Here is a 22,794-nt window from a genome sequence, read left to right on the forward strand (position 1 = left end):
CTTCTGGCGAACCAGAGCAGTGCACGGAAATGCCGTTTACCTTCCCGCCGGAGCGGTACCTATTTATCTACTTGCACTTTGACGTGCTTTCGAACTGCTAGGTTGGCAGGAGCTGGGACCCAGCAACAGGAGCTCACCCCGTCGCAGGGATTCAAACCGCCGACAAGCCCTAGGCTCTGTGGTTTAACCCACAGCGCTACCCGCGTCCCTTAAGTATGGTGTAGACATGACCTTTAACTTAACAAGAGTCCTAATTGTAAAGTTCAGAGAAAAACTGCACACGTTGCATGAAATGAGTACGACGACAGCTCAACAAAAATATATAGGGCTGTTTCCCACGTAGGGCTTAAATTCAGAGTAGGGATACCTTTTCAGTACAAAGGTGGCATTCCATTGTGGGCAACCTTTGAGAGAGGGTGGGGCACATGCCAGTGGTGTGTGGAGCCAGAAGCAAAAGCAGGTTGAGCAACAGATGCAACACTCACCTCTGTGCACAGTAATGCGCATTCCAACCACACAAAAGTCTCTCTCTCTCTCTCTCTCTCTCTCACTCACACACACACACACACACACACACATTATCCATGCAAGAAAGAAAACAGTGGCACAACATTTCAAGAACACATTTCGGGCACTCAAAGTGGGGTGCAGAGTGAGTATAGTGAGAAGATGTGGCCTAAGAGAGTCCTGGAGATCAACATTTGGCTTCCAGGTCTGTGAATACCCAATCCTGATTTAAATAGATGTTCATTCCCAACAAGACCTACTGAATAAATGGATGCTTAAGTGGTTTCCCCCATGTTTTAGTCCCCAGATATTGTTGGACAACAACTCCCTCCATCCCTGGTGGCCATTGGTCAAGCTGGCTTTGGAGGAGGAGGTTGCAATCCAGCAACATCTGGGGACCCAAGATTGGATAACACTCCGTGTTCTAAGATATATAGGACAATACTGAAGACTATTCTTCCATCCAACACACGTTTCCACAAAAATATTGCTTATTTGTAAAATCTATTTGTCTCATTCTCTGGTTTCAAGATACTTGAAGAGACGTACAACATAAATCACCATCAAAGTAATCAATTAATCAAACCAGCAATCGTACTATAAAAATAATATAGCCAAAGACATAAATCTTAAAGTAATTTTCAGAGTAAAATTTAAGCAGCAGCATTAAGTAATAAGATCCAGTGGCTCAGAAATGCCTTCCTTGATTAAAAAAGTATTTATTTGATCGTGAAACAAGTTAGATGGACACCAGCTGCATTTGGGAAGACGTTCCAGATAGCGGTGTCATTAATACAAAGCCCTGTTGGATGTCTCAAGACATTTAACCTGATTTTAATAAGGAATGTGGATCAGAGATTTCACTTATCATAGTGAATAAGTTAAAGCAATTGCTCAAAGCAGCAGTCCCAGATCCCTTTCTCCTCTCACCTCAGGAACATCTAACAATTTAACAGACACCATGAAGTCTTATCAAGAGTGTTCATGTTCCTGCAACCTTAGCAGCCAGCAGCATGGAGTCGACAAACTCCCACAATGATGGGCAGACACTGTGTCCCTTTCTTTGGTATTTCTAAATACAGCTGGGAGAAAAGAGGCAGAAATGTGACGGTGGTTGTTTTCAGTAGCAGCCACCCATGTAATGCAGGACTAGGCAGACATCAGAGATGAGCTGGTTCGCACAACACAGTAAACCCAACTGTGACTTAGGGAAACTTCACAAATGTGTGGGAGTCTGGAGAGGAGCCCACAGCCATTCTGCTTCTCCCCATTCTTTTTTCACTCCTGTGCCGCGATAAATTAATCCAGGGTTTGGCTTAATGTGTCATCTTACCTTGCACTCCAACTGTGGTTAGTGATGAGATATCTTAACCACAGGCTTGGACAGCATGCTACGCCACACTTTGGTTTAACTCAGTGCAGTGTAACAGTAAAAAAGACTGCAGAGGAGCAAATTAGTTCCTCTCTTGGAGCTGATATGCCATCTCTCCCCGCCCCCCTCCATCCCAGTCAAGTATTTGTTGTTGTATTCATTTTCATAGTATAAACTCTGCAGGCCTAGAATTCTTTTTCCAGGTGCATAAAAATATTCAGAACTGGTGGTGTTACAGAAATAATAAATGCCCTTTGCTGGAGAAAAAGATGCAGAGGTTAAGGCTTGGCATGCTACCTTTTGTAGCTACATATCCTCCCACGCAGTAACGCTAAGAAAGATTTGCCACTTGTAAGTGAAGCAGAACATGAACAGAGTTACAAATCTGTATCCATTGAATCCTTCCAAGTTCTGTTCTCCCCTGTTGTGCTCCACCTTGTGAGCCGGCAAATTGTATGTACAGTATGAGGCCACTGGCTAACTTTGTTTAACAGACTGAAGGTACCCCAAGGTCCACTTTCAAACTACAGTCAAACCTCATTCTGCACCCGCCTCTGCTTGTTTCCGCTTCGGCGAACGTCCGCGGCAAACCCAGAAGTACCAGAACGGGTTACTTCAGGGTTCGCACCTCGTGCATGTGCAGTGCTTCGATGTGCTTCATTTTCGGGCTGCACCGCCATAACCCGAGGTTCCACTGTAGTTCATTTATTTACAGCTAAGAAGAGAAGTTCCTCTCTCTCTCTCTCTCTTTCAGATGTGGGCATCCTTTGGGGCCAATGTGCCCCACTTACAAAGCATGCGATGGTACCACTCCAGTACAAGCAGCAGCACTTATCAGAACTTCACCACTGACTCTACACGCCAACCAAACATTCTCCTTAACACCACATTAAATACAATCGAACAAACGTGAGAACGTAAGAGCCAGAAGCATCAGGCCAGTGTCCCATCTGGTCCAGCGTCCTGTTCTCAGTGGCCAACCAGATGCCTATGGAAGACCTGCAAGCAGGATCTGAGTGCAACAGCACTCTTCTCTCCTGGGTTTCAAGCAACTGGTATTCAGAAGCATACTGCCTCGGACAGTAACCAGCCAAGTTGATGGTTATCACTGCTTCTTGTGTGAGTGAATTCCGTGGTTTACTGTGTGAAGACAAAATGTCTGTCCTTAGTCTTCCAATGGGTGTTGATGAATTCTAATGTTATGAGAATTTTTTTAAAAAATTGCCCCAACATGCATCACTTTACACTTGTTTGCACTGAATTTATTTGCCTTTTTATTGCCCATTCACGCAGTCTGGAGATGTCCTTCACAAGCTCTTCACAATCTCCTTTTGTTTTAGCAACCCTGAACAAGTTACTATCATCAGCAAACTTGACCACTTCACTGCTTGCCTCTAACTCTAGATCATTTATGAACAAGTTAAAATACTGACACTTGGGAGACCCTCCACCTCTGACATCCCTCCCTACTAATTTGTACCCTGAGTTTCCTGTTACTTAACCCAGAGGTTTTCAACCTTTTTGAGTCCATGGCTTCCTTAACCAACTACATTCTTTCCCCGGCACCCCTATGGGGCTCAGGAGCCCAGTTATGTCACCCTCCCCTTGCAGAGTGTTCCCTCATCCCCCTCTCCCCTCTCCTTGGGCCCCTTGTCTTTGAGCTGCACCCCCAAAGAGATATGCCACTCAGAGGCACCATTCACCTGAGGAGCTTATAGCAAGGGCTGCTGCAATAAACAGCTGTGCAAGCCTTTGGGGGGCAGAGACACAAGAGGGCATCCGAGGAGGGAGAGAAGAAGGACAGAGGCCAGTGTTGCCTGCAACACCCCTGACCATCGTTCAAGGCACCCCAGGATGCCACCACACTGGTTGAAAACCACTGATTTAACCCATCATTGATCCACAAGAGGGCATCTCCTCTTATTCCATGACTGCTAAGCTTACGCAGGAGTCTTTGGTGAGATACAACTTAAGTCGTATACATGTGTGCAGATCACACAGATTGCACATTGGGAAACTACTTAAATGAGTAACTTTTCAGGATGATTTAAAATCAGCCCACCCTAAGGCATACACTAAGGAAAAGACTTGACCAGAATCACAACAAAGCAAACCCAAAATACTCATGTTTTACAAGTCTAATTTAAAAATCTGGGGTAAAAAATATTTAGAATATGCAGTGTATTGTTGTTTTAAGTGAAAGATTTGTAACAAGATTCTGCTTTCTTTTCCCTACGGCATGTGGAACAGTAATAAAATCTGAAATGCCCCATAGCGTTTGATAACTTGCTACATTTATCACACACAAAAATCACACACTCAGAGACATGAAATAATCCTCCTTACTTTTGGCAATCATCAACATAAGCTTTCTTGCAAGCCACTTTGACAGTTTAATTTTATGCTAATCCAGCCTCGCATGAGATTTATTAAAAGCAACAAGAAATTGACAGAAATTGTCTGTATGCATTAAGAGAAGTTGGGAGGAGGGAAGAATTTCATTCTAACATATGAAAATGATTTACATGTTTTCAAATTTGGTATTAGTCAGTTTTCAAAGTGCCAGATCTAGACACTGAAGTCAAGTATAAAAAGTTTCTGCAAAAGCACTGTTTTCTGACTGGTGAGTCAGGGTGGTTATAGTACTATGGCACCATAGTTTTCTGTTTGCAGCTCCTGCTTAAGAAAAGAGATACAAGAAAAGCACAGATTTTATTTACTTTTCATAGATGCACCAAAGTGGAGATTTGAGCAGATGCAGCTTCTCTTACTCCTACGTGACAAGTTGCACCAGTCCAAATTCCCTCTTGGATGCAACTATTAAAAGGCACAAGAGCCATATCCTCCCTCACATCTAAGTCACTCAAGAAGCAGCAGGAGAAACATGGCCAATATAAAGTGAAAGTACTAAAGAGAAGTGGGTCCCATGCTGAATGCAAGGTTAAAATACAGGTCTTGGAGGTGGAAAAGAGGTTGGGGATTATGTTTTTTTAAACCTCCTTCCTCTTGTTATTTGTTACTTCTGTCATATAGAAGAGATACTGGACCAATTCAAAAACACTCTACCAAGATCAGCACAGCTGTAATACTGAAAACAGCATACAAGAGATCCACAGTCTGCAGTTTGGCAGCTGCCTGTAACTACTGTACGAGTGATCTCACAGCCACCCACACAAGCCATGCCCTCTGGGATGGAGAGCTACTGAAAAGCTCCAAAGCTTTTCCAAAAAACATAAACTTGGGCAAGTTTGGTTGGACTGACAGTTATGAATCGAGCCAGAGGATCTCTTTGCAGCTCACAGTCTATTTTAAATTGGTTAAGAGAAACATAATGCGCACTTAATTGGGCGTTGTGGTTTTTTTAAAAAAATAAGAGCTTAAATTTAGCCTCCTTGCTTATTTAGGAGTCGAAAGCAGCAGTCTGGGTATTAACTGGAAGATGGGGCTATTTTCTAAACAAAGGAGACAGCAAAACCTGTATAAAACCACATAGAGATAGATAGATAGATAGATAGATAGATAGATAGATAGATGATAGATAGATATCTCTTTCTCTCTCAGACACAGGTGCATGCGCACACACGGCATATTATTCAAAATCTCCTAACCATGGGATAGTTACATCAGCACCACGCTTCAAGTTTGTCCTCGCCTGTCTCAACTATTATTCTGACAACCTTTGTTCCATCATTTAAACTCACTGCTGCAATTTAACAAAATGAGTTCTTGGTATAAAAGTATGGAGATTTTAGTTTTTCAAATCTTACTAAAAGGGCAAAGATTAAGAGTCGTCACAGTTCCTTTCACTTTGATTCTGCAGACATGACTGTTAAACAGGGAAGTATTCTGTAATTATTCACTGCTGCTTAATAGAGAAGGTAAAAAAGGAGTAGAAAGATGCTGTTTGCTATTCCTTCTAGGTACAAACACAGCAGAGCAATATGGACAGGGCTTCCAGTACCCCCAGTTTTGCTCACTGCTTTCCCTTCCACCAGGCTCTTACTAGGACAGTAGTAGAGCTGTATGATGTAAAGTAGCTCCCCAATATAGAACAGAAAAGGCTGCAACTGGGTAACCCTGCCTGCAGACATCAAGCCTTGCCATAGCCTGGGCAAAATTGCTTCTGCAAAGACCCTGGAGCAGGGACACAGAGCTCAGGCACCAGGCAACAAGGAAGCCAGAAGCACCCAGTTGTTGACCAACAACTTATACAAGAAAAGGGTAAAGGACATTGTTCTTAATTACCCAAGATGTGGGACAGGATATTTAAGCGGCTGAACTATTACAAAATGCTTGCTAAGAGAGGAGAAACAGATGATTTGTACACTCTGGTTTCAAGTATAATTGTCAAATCTCCCTAAGTATGAACGTTTTGTGACACTTCCAACTACTGAGGGAAAAGTGAAGTAATTAGTAGTGAACAGTGTCTTGTTCTAGTGCACAGGCCAAAGGAAGAGTTTGGGGGGGTAGATATCTTCCTCCAGTGACTCATTTGGGACTGCAGGGGTTACCTAGCAGTCAGGAAATTGAAGATCATTTTTTATTTCCCATCACATCATTCAAATTCCTTCTTGCTTCTACATTCCACTGTGCAGAGTTCATACACTTAAGCCACAGAGACTGCAGGCCCTTATAAACAGATGTTTGTCTTCTGCAACATCACTTTGAAAAAGTTCTTACAAGTGATTAAAATAACAACTCGGGACATTTGCCAAAGGCACAGAATGCAGAATCCTTGCTAAAGCTGGGGTTTGAATGGGAGACAGCTCCTTAGAGCAGCTATGAATCACCTTCAGATGCAGGATTTTGTTTTTTATTAGAACTGAAGATGCACCAACAAGAACAGAGTGCAAAAGCAAAAGCGAGATACTGCAGCAGGATGCAAAATAATGATGCAAGGGGTTCAGCTAATTACCTGTTATAACCCATGAGATACAAGCAGAAACCTGCAGTTGAATTGCTACAGACCAGTGATTCTACAAGAATTCATAACTGACCAGAAGGGCTGCACAAAGGCCCAGACAAATGCAATCAGTTAGTAATTTTAGAAAGTATTTTAATTACCGTATTTTTCGCTCTATAACACGCACCCAACCATAACACGCACGTAGTTTTTAGAAGAGGAAAATCCGTAGGCATGCCACCCATAGGCATTCCCTCCATAACACGCACAGACATTTCCCCTTACTTTCTAGGAGGAAAAAAGTGAGTGTTATGGTGCAAAAAATACGGTAATTGACTGTGTGATTTTATGTACACTGTGCTATTTTTACTTGTTGTTAGCCACTTTGAGCCCGGCTTTGGCCAGGGAGGGTGGGATATAAATAATTTTATTATTATTATTAACCCTATATAACAAGTAAGGAACACAGAAGTTGAGAAATAACATAACAAAACTGATTTATTTTTATTTTTTACTTTTTATTATTGCGTAATAAAGTGACACCTTTACATTCTACTGCAAATTGTTTTGATATCCAACAACAACATGTGCTCTACCTTCTGCCTGCCCTGACCTGGAGGAAAGAATGGGTATAGGTAAGATAAAATATACTCATAGAAGAGGATTTTTTCCTTCTATAGTTACTTCTATCATTCTTCCACCAATAGCTTAATAATACTTATACAGAAACACTAAGAAATATGAGCAAAAAGTCCATGCCCTGCAGTGCAACCAAAGGTTAAGTATTCTACAGTGTTATTGCTCACTAAAACCACCCATGTTAGCAACCAAATGTACATGAACATTATTCCAGTTTCAACCTTAAAATAAAAATTCAGTAAGTCTACTCAGCACAAAACAAAAATGGCCCATTGGCTGCTTAAACCCAGCCACAGAAGACATCTCATCCAGATAAAAATATTTTAAAGTGTTTTAAAGATGTATGAGTTTATATATTATTACAGCTGCATGTTCATGATATCACCAAGCAACATGCTTAAAACCCCCAGAAATTATTAAAATGGCTATTTCACTTAAAATCATGTTTTATCTTTGTAAGTCAATAGTAATTAAATAAAGTTACATTTTCTAAATTTCTAGTGCAAGAGCGCAATTTAAAAAAAAAAAATCAGAATGCTCACTTAAAAGTGGGAAACAGAGCCTATGTTATGATCTATCCTAACAACTTTTACTTGAATGAAGTCCTATTTATTTTAAAAGAAAGTGACCTGGAAACAGATGTCTTTTAAGGACTGAATTGCAGTGTGCCATTTTCTCAAACTTCCAACATACAAACAGCAACAAACCATAGCTTGCATTCTGATATGATAGTTTACCCTTTTTTAAGTTTGCTTTTCTTCTCCCGTTGCGAGTGTTGCTTACAGCTTTGGTCCTCATTGAGCAAGATCCTTTCTTTTCAGATCACCACATAGTGTAACAATGCAAAGCCAGTTCCGTTCATGCAACTTGAAAATCCGAAGCAAGAAGGATGAAGAATACATTCCTCTGCTATGCTGCAAATGATGGTTTCAGATAAGCCAGCCAGTTTGAATTCTCATCTTTTCACATTTGAACACCAAGCCCGATGCAGTCAACTTTACAGGCTACAGATTTTCGAAACAATGGTACTGTTTGTTGAAAGCAAAGTGTCTTTCAGGAGACATGCAAGTATTCTCCACTCCAGCCTACACTCCCAGCATTCCACTCCAGAAGAAACAAGAAGATGTCAATAAACTGTTTCACACAAAGACAGATGAAGCATATCAAGGACAGCAGTGTTTGCAGCAGAGAATACCAACTGGCATTTTCCTTGGCTACAGAGTATTTTAGTTGAAATTGTTAAACATCAACACAGATCAGAATGTTCCTGTTCAAAGAGTGATGTTTGTTTGAAACAAACTTAGCAAAGAGGAACCTATGAAATTACAACCCCGCTTTCTAACTGTGTTTTAGCTGGAAGACTCCAGACATTCCATACTGAGCACTGCCCCACAGCGATACCCTCCTGGTTTTCATTTCTATTGATTGCAATCATTTCTCTCTCTTCAAACATGCAAAGCACTAGCCTCCTTAGGTGTTAACCTAAATTACATGTCAATGCACCAAGAGGCTTCCTTATAAGTACCACAGGGCCAATACTGAGAAATGAAGCAAAGAACCACTGTGTTTTTATAGACATATAAAACCACACGCACGGGAGCAGACAATAAAAATGGTCCAGACATTCAGCAATGAACAAAAGCAGGAGGCGCTGACATAATGCAGCAGCAGTGGTAGGAGCTGCAATTCGCTTGCCTTCCCAAACAGAGTAGCATTGTCCTTGGTGGTTATGTAAGTGGTCCATAAAACATAGGCTGGGTGTCTGGATTCAAACTCTGGTGGTCAACCAAGTGACCATTTTTGAAGTATAATGTCAGTTATAGTAAGGTAGCAATTAAGGACAGCTCGCTAAACCAGTCAAGAACAACAATAGCAAGTCTGCTGTTTATCACAGATATACTGAGTAAAAAAAAGTCCCATGTCAATGATAACCAAGACAAAGATTACTATATCAGGATGGTTATTCTATTCGTTACAATATCAGCTGGTGAGCATGGTTTAAATCCAGCTGCTTTGGTTGCCCATACCAGTTCCCAGCAGGAGAAATGGAATGAGCAGCCAACACAGAATCAAACCCCACACCACCATCCCACCATCTGCCAAGATCACTCCCATCACAGTACTATCACTTGACTGACAGGTGTGTGTGTGTGTGTGTGTGTGTGTGTGTGTGTATTTTTAAAAGTAGTCAGGATTGTCCCACACCACAGGCCACAGGCTCCCCAAGTTCTAACCTAAACTAAGCTGGCTTAAAAAACAGCACCTGAGATGTAACCCCTTGCTGACTATCCTGGGACATTTGCAGGCTAGATAACACCACCATTTTTCAACTGATAATTTAAACCAGAATGAACAAGTGGCTTAGGAAAAACCTGATCTTGAGAGAAAGAGGCTAACTCCTGGCAATTTATTTCCATCGCTGAATGCCCACTTGAATACAAAAACAATATCAGAATATAAAATTAAGTTCCCTATGCTATTATAACTGATAGCACAGACCAGCCCACATTCCTGCCAACATATGAATGGGTTAACTGTAAATCAAACAAGAACTCACTTGGCTCCAGTGCACATTTGTCTCCTTATTTCCTGTTTCCAAGTTCGCGTTTAAACATCTATGAGATCACCTCTCTCCATCTTCCCCCCTCTACATTTATATAATAAACAAGCTGGGAACTTTGTAAACCCACCTATCTTCCTCTTTAGCTATTTTCCATGGCTCTTAAGGACACAGCAAAGATCATACCAGTGACATAATCATAACAATGACATGATTACTCTTTATACTACACAATCAATGCTCATTAATTTAAATTAAAATTACTGTTTAATTTTACAAGATAAGAAATAAAATTGTTGGAATATGCATGGTAGTTTCTTGCCCCCAAAAATGTGCTACATTTTCTTAGGGGAAGAAATTAGATCTGAATAAGGCCATTACTTTCCACACAAAGATCCATGTACTCTTCCAATTTCTCCAACACAGTTGCTTCTTCATCATCACCCCAGACAGCCCCAGTCGACCCTTTTCCTTGCTTCCCCAGCAACACAACTGAAGACCTTATTTTAGGGGTTCTGAGTAGAGAGTATAACTTTGCTTACATCCTTAACCCATCAGCTATTCCTGGCTTCTTTTATGTTGAAGGGGGAAGAGATCACAGATAGTCATCAGAAAGAACATATTCAAAGGCCTTTGCCAGATGAGAGAGCAAACCTAAGCTGGAAGTTTTTCTCCACCACTCACAGTGCTAGAAATCAGGGTCATTCAATGAAGATGGATGTTGGAAGATTCAGGACAGACAAAAGAAAGTACTCCCACACAGAGTACACAGTTAAACTATGGAGTTTGCTCCCACAAGAGGCAGTGACGGCCACTAACTTGGGTGTCTTTAAACAGAGTTTACACAAATTCATGGAAAGTAAGATTATCAATAGCCCTGGTGGCTGTGCCCTACCAGCAGTATTGAATAAAGTGTGCCTCTGAATACCATTTGCTGGGAAGGACAAGTCCTGCTGGGCTCAGCTTCTGCTACTGGACTCCCCATAAGCAACTGTTTGGCCACTGTGGGATTAGGATGCTGGAGTAGATGAACCTTTGATGTCATCCAGCAGAGCTCTTATTATATTATTATGGAAAGCTTTTATAGGGATCCTGTAGTATCATATGATCCACACTGACCTGTTGTCAGTCAGTGGTTTCCTTCCTGGCTAGTCTTCCTGCAGTTCCAACCTTCAGCCAGAACTGGCTATTGATACCCAGGCTGTATTACTCCCTGACAACTCTCTGCTTCAAAAGCTGTCATATAGACTTGTAACAACAACAACAACAACAACAACAACAACAATTTCATTAACAACAACAACAACAACAACAACAACAATTTCATTAACAACAACAACAACAACAACAACAATTTCATTAACAACAACAACAACAACAACAACAACAACAACAACAACAATTTCATTATTTATCCCCCTCCCATCTGGCTGCGTTTCCACAGCCACTCTGGGCAGCTTCCAGCAGAATATAAAACAATACTAAACAGTGCTAGACCTAGCATGGAGAAGGCAGTGGGAAGGACAATACATTTTATTATTATTTGTAAAGCTGTTTCGTCAATGACTTATTATTATGAGTCACATGCTGGCTCCACAACTTAACCCAACTGAAAACAATGCTAAATATAAAAGTGTGTGAAGATACTGTAGGAATGTCAAAGATAATCAGGCAGGGTGGGGTAGGTGAAGGGAAGGTGAAGCTGTGTATATAAACAAGGAAAGGCGAGAGATTTAGATCTGCCTGCAGGGAAGAAACTCACTTCCATGCAGAATCAAATTTCACTAGAGCAGCAAGTTGACAGCTCTAAGATTTCCTGGGAGATTCTACATATTGGATTGGTGCGAGAGAGATACACAGTGTCTGCAGGACAATTTAATAATGCTGTAATAGCAAAATGTCACCAAAGCAGTCAGTGCATATTGTCACTGACAATGCTGTCATTGCTGAAAAACATTTTTGTTTTTAGATGCTTTGAAAAGCTGATGTGAATTTAAATCCATTTTAAAATTTAGCTTCTTGGTGCTTTAACGCTTTGTATATTTCCCTCCTAAATTTATGGTTTTATCTTTCTGTAAACCATTTTGAGGGGTTTTACAATCAAGCAGTGTATAAATTTTATGAAATAAAATAAATAAATAGATGGCCTCCAAGCATACATGGCGGTGGGGTGGGGTGGGAGAGGAAAACAGATGCAAACTTTATGGTTCTTTCATGTTCAAGTGGCAGCACACTGTCATGATGTCTGAGCAGAAAGGAACAGAATCAAGGTGTGGTACTTCCTGTGCAACCCTCTTTGGATGCTGCAATTGCTCCTTGGGAGAAAAGCAATGACAAACCTAGACAGCATCTTAAAAAGCAGAGACATCACCTTGCCAACAAAGGTCCGCATAGTTAAAGCTATGGTTTTCCCAGTAGTGATGTATGGAAGTGAGAGCTGGACCATAAAGAAGGCTGATCGCCAAAGAATGGATGCTTTTGAATTATGGTGCTGGAGGAGACTCTTGAGAGTCCCATGGACTGCAAGAAGATCAAACCAATCCATTCTGAAGGAAATCAGCCCTGAGTGCTCACTGGAAGGACAGATCCTGAAGCTGAGGCTCCAATACTTTGGCCACCTCATGAGAAGAGAAGACTCCCTGGAAAAGACCCTGATGTTGGGAAAGATGGAGGGGACAAGGAGAAGGGGACGACAGAGGACGAGATGGTTGGACAGTGGTCTCGAAGCTACCAGCATGAGTTTGACCAAACTGTGGGAGGCAGTGGAAGACAGGAGTGCCTGGCGTGCTCTGGTCCATGGGGTCACGAAGAGTCGAACACGACTAAACAACTACAACAATGTGGGATCAATACATATCAAGAAGCAGTCAGTTCCCTAATTTTCCTACAGTATCACTCCCACAAGGACATTTCACCAGCTTTGGCTAGTATAACAGCTACAGTCATTCCAGGACAGTGAGTGACCACGTGTTGGTAACCTCAGGGCTACACTACCGTAATGTGCTCCATGTGGGTCTGCCCTTATCAAAGCTGGTTTGGAAGCTGCAACTAGTGCAGAATGCAGCTTCTAGGCTGAGTGGGGTAGCCTACTGCAATCATATTTCACTACTTCTGCAGGAACCGGACTGCTGCCAATTTGCTGCTCATCCAAATTTAAGTTGTTTGTGCTGACAAATAAAGCTCTTTATGAGAGTGAATGCCTGCTCCAATACTGACCAGCTTATTTACCAAGGTCATCCAAGGAGAATCTTTGGGTGGTGCCACTGTTATCTAAGCACAGTATGAAGCAAACCTGAGAGAGGGTCTTTTCTGTGGGGGTGCCTGCACTACAGAACCTCCTCCTGCACTCTGAAATAAGGCAGGTGCTGGCTGGGATGAGCTTTCAACACCTGTGTAATACCTAGCAAGGAAAGGGTCTCCGAGATTCATTGCAGAGTAGACCAGAACCCAAACCCTTTCTCATACTTCCAACAAAGCATCCCAGACCCTAGAAAGGCTTCCAGACAGAAACATGTACAGCCTTGCAGCTCCTGGCTTTTATCCATGTTAGTCTACAACATGAGGAGTGTATTGATAAAAGTAAAGGACCACAGAGACAGAATGGAAAGTCTAAAGCAAAATCACCTAGGTGCCACAATTCTATAAGAAGTTGCTGTAACAGAGGGCAGATGAGTCTGATGTGCCAAAAGCAGTCCTATATGTATATAAAAATGCAGAAAGGGAAAAAGAAATTCAGATACAGCCCTTGGAGCACACTCCAGCAACAAGGACAAAAACAAAAACTTGGCCTAGGCGTGATACTGGATTCGTCACTGTCTCTGGACCAGTTCGGCTTGTGTAACAACCCCTTAACCAGTTTATCCCACAATGGAGATTAGGTCATCCTTCACTCTGTTTCACTCCCACCTCTCCTCCCAAATGGGCGTAGCCTGAATTCACCCACATTACAAGTTCATTCTTTTCTGCCAAGCGTACAAATAAATGAATGGCTCTTTATGAAGTAACCAAGTATCGTTTCCTCATTTTGCTTTACACATTGGGAAACAAGCTCCAATCAATTGCTATAAAATTTCAGCCAAACTGCCCTCCTTAAAACACACACAATCTGTGGGGCAAGGCCTGCCTTGTGCTTTTATTTTTGTACAAGTATTTAGGTACTATATAAACAGCAACTATTTGTCTTAGTGATTGTTTCTCTCTCTGCATGAGAGACTCACAAGCTCTGCAACATCATGGAACCCTTTCTTCAGAGGACACTATTTACATTATATTAAGTTTAGAAGGAAAGATCTATCTTCCAAGAGTCTTCACTTCTCATAATCATGAGTGGAATTCTGCTAGAAGGGGGCTTTGAAATCCTATGCTCCCCACACATCACGCTACAGCCCATCAAGAAGCAAGTTTTTGTGTTAGGGGGCCTTCAGGATTGGCAAGGATGTGGAGTAAGGGGTGCCTATTGGAAACCAAGGCAGAACTTCCCTTTGTACAAGTGTCTTCTATTCACACTAGAGGCTCTTTGGAGTCAACCAATTGGCACCATTTTGAGTTCTGAATTTTACAGCTCATTATGGGTTTTGAAAAACATTTAGATGGCTTGTTTTTATTCAGATGGTGCTAGTTGCCTTGGCTCTAATTTGGATAAAGGTGGGATCATTTTTTATCTGAGAATTGTGGACACTTCCAGCAAGACAAATCTTCAAACGGAGAAGAGGATACGAGATTCACCCATAAATGGCAAGGACAAACCCACATCAGCTCAAGACAGTTGGGTCACAAACAGGAGGCACAAGGGGTAGCTAGCAAGACTTCAGCCTGCACAGCACAACTTTAGGCAAAGATTGAGAAGGAACTGCAAAACATACAGTGACACCACAGCCAAGAAAGTTTCCATGTATCAATAGACTAAAGGGAGTCAAGCAATATACCAGTGTCCTCATAAAGCAAAGATGGCTAACCAGTGGCCCTCCAGGTGCTGTTGCATTACAGAGCTTTCCAGGGTTCAAGCTGCTCACTAGCCTGAACAATTAGAAGACTTGTTCAATGTTATCACTTTGGATGACCAACTAAGGGTAGGAGCTAAGGAATAGGAAAGCAGGAGTTAAGAGGAAGCCTCCAAGTCCTTGTCTCCTTCTTGATGTTTGTTGTTGACCCAGCTATAGCAGATTGAACTACTCAGAGATACATTAATAGTACACATTGCATTTTCAGAGTGCCACCCATTTAGCGCACAATGCCTGCTGAATTTGGTGCCAAGGTTGCTATACTTACATGCAACAATAATTTTCCATTACAAACAAACGGGGGAAATTCAACCTATTCAATTTTATGTCTATTCCAGGAGCTGTTACCTGCAAGTTGCTTAGCAATATTTTGTTAGCAATGGAGCTGTGAACATTTTACTAGACCCAAGCTGTGACGCACTATTACTTAATGGCTCTCCATATAAAAGCAGTTCCTATACTTTTGAAAGAAATGCAGCACCCTGAAGACATCTTGCAGTCTCACCTGTACAGCATATCCTGAAAATTAATTGAAAGTAATAAAGACGGCACACAGTCAGGAGTTAAGGACTTAAAATTTGTACAGCCAAGATCGTGCTCGGAATGTCAAAAATTTTCATTTATACGTATAAACAAAATCAATAGGTGTGGGTTTTGGTCACAATGCTGACCATTACACTAATGTTTTGTTGTTGAGTTCCTATGATTTTCAGTTCCTATGATGAACACTGAAATAATATTTTTGTGGATTTTGTAGAATACTTCAAAATGTGAGAGGGTATGGTGGTGGTTTAAGTGGTCTTAATGGCCAGAAAGTCCTTTCTCTTGCAGCACCTACACCCAGTGGCTGTACAGTATCTCCTCTCTCACCACCTCCCTTTCAACAATTCTAAAAAGTTACACGATATGGTAGTCAACTAAATTTGACACAAATTTGAGTTTTGTGATCACTGGCTCATGGGCTTCTTCCTCTCAGCAGGTAAGAGATAACCATGGTTCAGTGTTAAACCAGTGTAACAGTTACCACAAACCATAGTTAGCCTTTGATGTGGAAACAAAGCAGTTTTTAATCCTGAGTTCAATGTCTAAATTAAAAGCAAACCACTGTTAGCGCCAAGGATTCAGATGAAACATTGAACCGTCATTAACACTAGGAAAGAGAGAAGGGAATTTGTGAAAGCAAGGAGAGAATAATACAAGCCCACAGCATGCACCTTTTTATAATATGTAAGTAAGCCACAACGAATGTCCTTGTTACAAACATGGGCTCTAAGTAGATTCAGTTTTCAGGACTGAACCTTTACGGCCAGAGTTCAAGTTTCCATTTTACTGCCCACATCCAATAAAGTTGAGCATTCCTTAACATGAGTGCACAGTCCAATGTTTACTTTATTACTACTTGTATATCAGCACTCACCAACAGCAGTGCTGGCTGAGGATCAAGGGAACATAGTTGAAAACATCTGGAGGACAACAGGTGGATAAAGGCTGTCATATATGAATAGTTTTCTCACTGCTGTGTCTTGCCTCTAGCTCATTTCTTCGGAATATACTACATTTCTTTGGAATGTAGTACTGTATTATTGTGAATATGGGAAGCACCTAATCAAAGCAAGGTTCAAATAGAAACAGGAGTGTGGTCTAAGGGGTTGAACAAAGACATCCACAAATGCTTTAAGAAGGGGATAAAAAGACTTGCTGCTCAAGAAGGAAACAAGGAACTGCCAACACCAAGCCATCTGGAAAGCAAACTCAGCTAAGCCAAGATAGCATACCAGAGAAATGATCTTGGCCTGCAAGTCGGCTGTAGTGTTTGAAAGATGCCCAATTCATATCTTGGAGAAGGATCAGGTTTCTGTGTTTCTCTGCTAACTTGGCAGTGTTTTTCTAAAAGGCTTCCTTACAGTGCTCTGCCCAAGGACTTACACATTGGGAAAGTGCTCCTTCCTCCACCCCACAAATATTGTGGCAACCAAAGTTATGAATCCTTTAGAAGTGGGACTTTAGCTCTCCTAAAGTGGCAAAGGAAAGAGCCCAAGCATCAATTTCTTAAAAAAAATAATCACAGAGGAGGTGATGGCAAAGACTTTTCTTTTCCTGAGATCCAGGAGATCTGCTGCCAGTCAGAATAGAGAATGCTGGGCTAAATGGACAACCATTCTGATTTGGTGTAAGGTAGTTTCTCATGTTCACGGAGAAAATTTGGCAGTGGTGGGGGATGGCAAGGAGCCAAGAACTTTACGAGACCTCAGGGCTTTGAATGTTAAATATACCTAAGAGGGATCATAAAGCAGAATATCCAGCATATAGATTTCTCTGAGAAATGAAAAAGTGGCTCGCTGTATATAAATAAATCAATATTGAATTTTAATTTAGCCAATTTCAGATGAAATGTGAAGATACATTTGAGAGGGAGATTGAACCTTTCATTACACGTTCATTTTAAAGGAAAAACAACTTTACATGCAGCATTCTCAATATTGTAATATAGTGCGCCTTGAAATATTTCAAGTAAGCATTTTAAATGTTTCAAATGGTACAGAATTTGACACTATAGGGGCAGACAACAGGCTTAAGTGGGTGCTACCAACAGTGGCTTCAATCCAACAGAGCCCTGAGACTTCCATTTATACAAAGGAGGAGCTGCCAGTTCCCATTCATTCTCCCATCCCCATCAGCTGTAGTTTCCCAAATTGCATCCCACACTGGTCTGCTGCAGAGGTTGCTAACCTGTTGTCTACCAGATGTTGCTGGACTCCAACTTCCATCAGCCCCAGTCAGCATGGTCAACTGTCACAAATGACGGGAGTTGCAGTCCAGCAAAAATTAGCCACACATTCCCCATTCCTGTTTTACAGGGTCTCCAAGTGGCTTGAGTAGTAGCCACTGCAACAGCAGGAAAGAGGAAGCCATGAGTGGAATACTGCACAAAATCTTTGGGATACAAACCTACAGAACTAATTTATCCCAAACTATAAATCCATAGCAGTATCTCAATACATGTCAACTTCAAGCTTTGTCTAGGTTCCAGATCCTCTGCACACTGTCAAAGGTCAAACACAGTGTAGAGCACTATTAAAAACAGAAGAGGTTATAATAGGAACACTAGAAAGAAGCAACCAGTCTACTTGTGAGGAAGACTGTCTTACTATCATATTTATTTATTTGACCAAAAATGTATATACCACTTGATTGTAAACAAAACAGCTAAGCATTTTTAATGAATACAAAGCAAACACTTAAAAATCAAAGTTAAAAACAAGTATTTTTAAAAAAACTAGAATTTAATTAAAATCAACAGTTAAGCTAAAAACAGATTAAAACACATGTCTATTTATACATGTCTGGATAAGCATGCCAAAAAGAAGGATCCCTGAACAGGAGCATGGCACACAACAACATTTTGTGACAGGTTCACCTTCTTCTACATATGTCTCAAATGCAGCAGTGCAGGTCTCAAATACAGCACAGCGCAATGCTTTGCACTTGCCCTGAAGCTGTGCATTCTAATATAAAATTATGAATAAAACAAGTGCAGGCTTGTGTGCCGATACTCATGATCTAAGACTGGAGCACATTTCAACAGGTTTGTCTCTTTCTGGGAAGTGCACCATGAAAAAGAAACTATCAGGAATTGTGAAACATCACTGCAAGGGATGGGAGGAGAGATGACGATGACAACAACAACAGTGAACTTAATTCCTTCCCTTACTGGGATAATTTCTGGATGTTCTTCCAATAAGAGCAAACTCTTTTGAAACTTCTGTTGAACCTATTACTCTTTTAGTTAGAAAATCTGTTTTCAGCGAATTGAACTAATGAAGTCATGAAATATAATGAAGAGCAAGAAGATAATAGCATGTTAATATAAAACACACACATTTTCCAAACTTAAATCTTCAAAACATTCTAGGGGAAAGGTCTGTTTTTAACCAATGGCCATTATAAAAAGTCATTTAAAAATTCAGGGAAGAGTAGTCAAGTAATACAAACCAAGTGTTGCCATTAATTGAAGATGGCTATCCTCTGTCCTTCCACACATAAGAAAGCTTGGATTTTACTTTTTACTTTGGTGCCATTGTCAAGATTATACTCTTACTTTGTATTATATACTTTCCACACACTGATTTTCAAGTCCAAATGCAGGCCATCCAGCACAAGGAGGAAAGCTCCGTGAGAGGACTGTATCATGTGTTTCCCCTTTAATACTCAAAATTGTTCTTAACATCAGAAAACTGCACTTGCAGTGCAGAGCTGCCTATGTAAAAAGCCACTGCCTCCAGCAAAGATGAATGGCTGCAGGGAAAGCACCCTGGGCTGCACATACAGTGGTACCTCTGGTTAAGAACTTAATTCATTCTGGAGGTCCGTTCTTAACCTGAAACTGTTCTTAACCTGAGGTACCACTTTCACTAATGGGGCCTCCCGCTGCCGTCGCACAATTTCTGTTCTCATCCTGAAGCAAAGTTCTTAACCTGAGGTACTACTTCCTGTTTAGCGGAGTCTGTAATTTGAAGCGTTTGTAACCTGAAGCATTTGTAACCTGAGGTATTACTGTATTGCCACGAGAGAGTGCAGGAATATTCCAAAGCAGAATTTACTTCTGTGAAGGGATGGCTAGCTTCTCAACATTTGAGATACTGAATGAATGAATGAATGAATGAATGAATGAATGCACAAGCTTTCTTCTTTTTCATATTGCTATGTACCATTTAATTAATTAGTACAGAGAGAGATGAGCAGACATTCCTTGCAATATTGCCCTTTTCTGGCTAGTGTAAACCTAGCCCTGGTTTGTTGGATTTCTGAGAAAGGCAGGGCGGTGACACACTCAGCTTATGAAAAGGGACCTTTGTTCCTCTCGAGTCTGCAGAATGGACCTTCTGTAGCTGAAGAGGAAAACATCTTCCACTCTGAATTCCAAGTTTTATTTCTGTTGCAGACTGAACAGTCAAACAGTAGGGACCACTGTCTAGCAAACTGGGCACTTACCATTTCCAGGAACTGGAGCAACAGGCCACCTACAAGTCAGATGGAAATACGTTTTTGCAGAATCAAAACAAGCCGATAGCACCACGTCAGAAATTTTCCAGAATGCTAAGCTACATATTTTACCCATTAAGAAAACCCACATATAATTTTCATATTCATGATGCATGTCAAAATCAACAAACAGGTAATACTTTGAAGACACTTCTTTATGCAGCAGAGACAGTGCATAGTCAAACCCTGGAGGCAAGAATTGCCACCAACCTGGCCAGTTTTAAAAGGAAGGAGGAGTGCTCTTGCGTCCCTATAGCAGACTTCCCATAAACAACTGGCTGGTCACTGTAAAGGTAGGATGTTGGGCTAGACTGGCCACTGACCTGATCCAACAGGCTCTTCTTTTATGTTTTGCTCCACAGAAACATACAGCCCTTTTGAATATGCTGTCCAATAGGAAGCTGTTATAGAGGAAATACAAGCAGTATGTCAGGGAACTGCCATCGGAGCCTAGGGCGGAGGTACGGCTCCCCAATGACGCCGGAGAGGGAACCAGCAAGGAGAGAGGGAGAGCTTCCTCTGGGGAAGGAAATCAGCGTGACGCCAGGAGGAAAGGGGAGGCTGAGAGGGTTTCGGAGGGAGGGCTCCGAGACTCTTCCACCAGCGGGGAGAGCACAGGACCTCCGCTGGGCACGCCCACTCTGCGCAGAAAGCTTCCGCGCAGGGAGGCTAGGCGGAGACTTGGTGTCAAAGAACTTTTATGCTGGAAGAAGTTCAGGAAACGCCCACTGACGGATTCTGCCAGTGACTGACACAGCCACGGTGTAAGGGCTGTCCAGCCAGGGAAAAGTTTTAGCCAGACAACCCAGCTTGGAGCAGTGGCGGCTTACGCACAAGCAACCCCAATTCCCATTACACAGTATTATGCATATTTCTGACGCAATCCCTCACCTTCAAACCATGGATGATATATATAGTTGTACTCAGAGTAGACCCATTAAATTAAAGGATCCAAGTTAGTCATACCCATTAATTTCAATGGGCTGTCTAACATTGGGTGCAATCCCACAATGCTGTGCAATAGAGAGCCATTTTGAAAGAGGCTCTCTGCGTCACCAGCTCATTTATGAAGACTCCTGTAGTGGCCTACTAGCTGGTTCTTTATGCTTTGGGACAACCACCCACATTTTGGCCTGTCACAACAGGCGTGTTGTAGCTTAAGAACATGAGAATCAACTCGCTGGTGAGCGTGAAGAGCAAGGAGGTCAGTGGGGATGTTCTTGAGAGTTGCAAGGCAATTCCAGTCTCCTCCCCAAAGGTGCAAGAAAGCTTGGGGGTTGTTTGGCTGCTGCGTGGCTCGTCTGTGCAGCAGGCAAGCCATAACATTTTCCGTCTTCCTTTCCTGCTAGAAAGGGACGCAGGGAACTGTTTTAGCCATGCAGCAGAATTTGTTTACAGCATTTCCAGACTGCGCCATAAACAAAGCATTCTTGGGGTAACTTGCAGCATAAAAACTGCAATGTCTGTGTATAGTCTAAAAACACATAAAGCCCAGAAGGGGGAAGAAGAAGGGCCTGGACACCACCATTTTGGGCTCTGATACCAAAACCAACCCAAAGTTGGTTGCATTTCCTCACCCCCACAGGCAAAATGTAGTTGCATCTTTAACTCCTGAAGTAACATGGTCAAGAGAAGCAGAAGCAGAAGCTCCCACCACCCCACCCAAAAAAATATTCTCTAAAGCTAGGCCAGACAGCCCCCCCTTTTTAAAATCTAGGATTTGCTATTCTTGTGCCTAAAGAACTTACTTCAGTCTTTGCACCCTTTTGATACATGAACTTAGGAACGTAAGAATCAAAAGCCATACTGAAAATTTGGCTCTTTCTTATTCATTGCTTTTGTATTTTCAAGCCAACGTACAAGCTTGATGGCTAGAAACCTATTTCTCCTACAAAGAAGCTAGGCTTTTCAGTATTCTAGGTAAAAGAATATGGACCACACAGTTGTCTTTAAGAAACATGTGTCTTGGAACAATGAGCTCCAACGAACAGCTACAAATCATGATGTAAACTGGGGTCATGGCACATTTTGTATTTCACTTTGAATAACTCTTAAATTAAAGCCAAGAAGGCATAAGCCTGACCCAATGTGAGGCAAATGTATATAAATAGCTGTGTCTTACAAAGTACATATCATAAACACTGTCAACATGTTGGACACGCTAGTACAACCTGTAAATTTAATGAGGAAGCTGGCAGGTTTAATGGCCAAAGCTTGAGGCTAACATTCATATTTAAACATAGTACAGTGGTGCCCCGCAAGACGAATGCCTCGCAAGACGAAAAACCCGCTAGACGAAAGGGTTTTCCGTTTTGGAGGTGCTTCGCAAAACGAATTTCCCTCTGGGCTTGCTTCGCAAGACGAAATGTCTTGCGAGTTTTTCCGACTGTTTTCCCCCTTTTTCTAAACCGCTAAGCCGCTTATCTGCTTATCCGCTAAGCTGATAAGCCGCTAAAAGCCGCTAAAAGCCGCTAAGCCGCTAATAGCGCTAATCCGCTAAGCCGTCAATGGGCTTGCTTCGCAAGACGAAAAAACCGCTAGACGAAGAGAATCTTTTCGTCTTGCGAGACACCACTGTAAATCCCATACTCATGGGTGTTTAACAGTGCTCTATGAGTTATAGAGAAACGCAGGTGGCGCTGTGGGTTAAAGCCTCAGCGCCTAGGGCTTGCCGATCAAAAGGTCGGCGGTTCGAATCCCTGCGGTGGGGTGCGCTCCCGCTGCTCGGTCCCAGCGCCTGCCAACCTAGCAGTTCGAAAGCACCTCCGGG

At 41.9% G+C, this 22,794-nt stretch overlaps 1 protein-coding gene across 8 annotated transcripts in view; it reads right to left on the minus strand.

Moving 5' to 3' along the window:
• The window catches only part of USP6NL (USP6 N-terminal like), a 139,707-nt gene that overhangs the window by 75,145 nt on the left and 41,768 nt on the right, over positions 1–22,794 (minus strand). The window contains exon 1 of one of the 8 annotated variants that reach the window (XM_079992376.1): positions 8,159–8,578. The exons of the other annotated variants lie outside the window; for them this stretch is intronic. Within the exon in view, the coding sequence (XP_079848502.1) occupies positions 8,159–8,219 (61 nt within the window). The 5' untranslated portion in view covers positions 8,220–8,578. Of the gene's footprint in view, positions 1–8,158; positions 8,579–22,794 lie in introns of those variants that run through there. 8 annotated transcript variants of the gene reach the window in all.

This window comes from Podarcis cretensis, assembly GCF_951804945.1.
Source record: "Podarcis cretensis genome assembly, chromosome: 10".
NCBI lineage: Eukaryota > Metazoa > Chordata > Lepidosauria > Squamata > Lacertidae > Podarcis > Podarcis cretensis.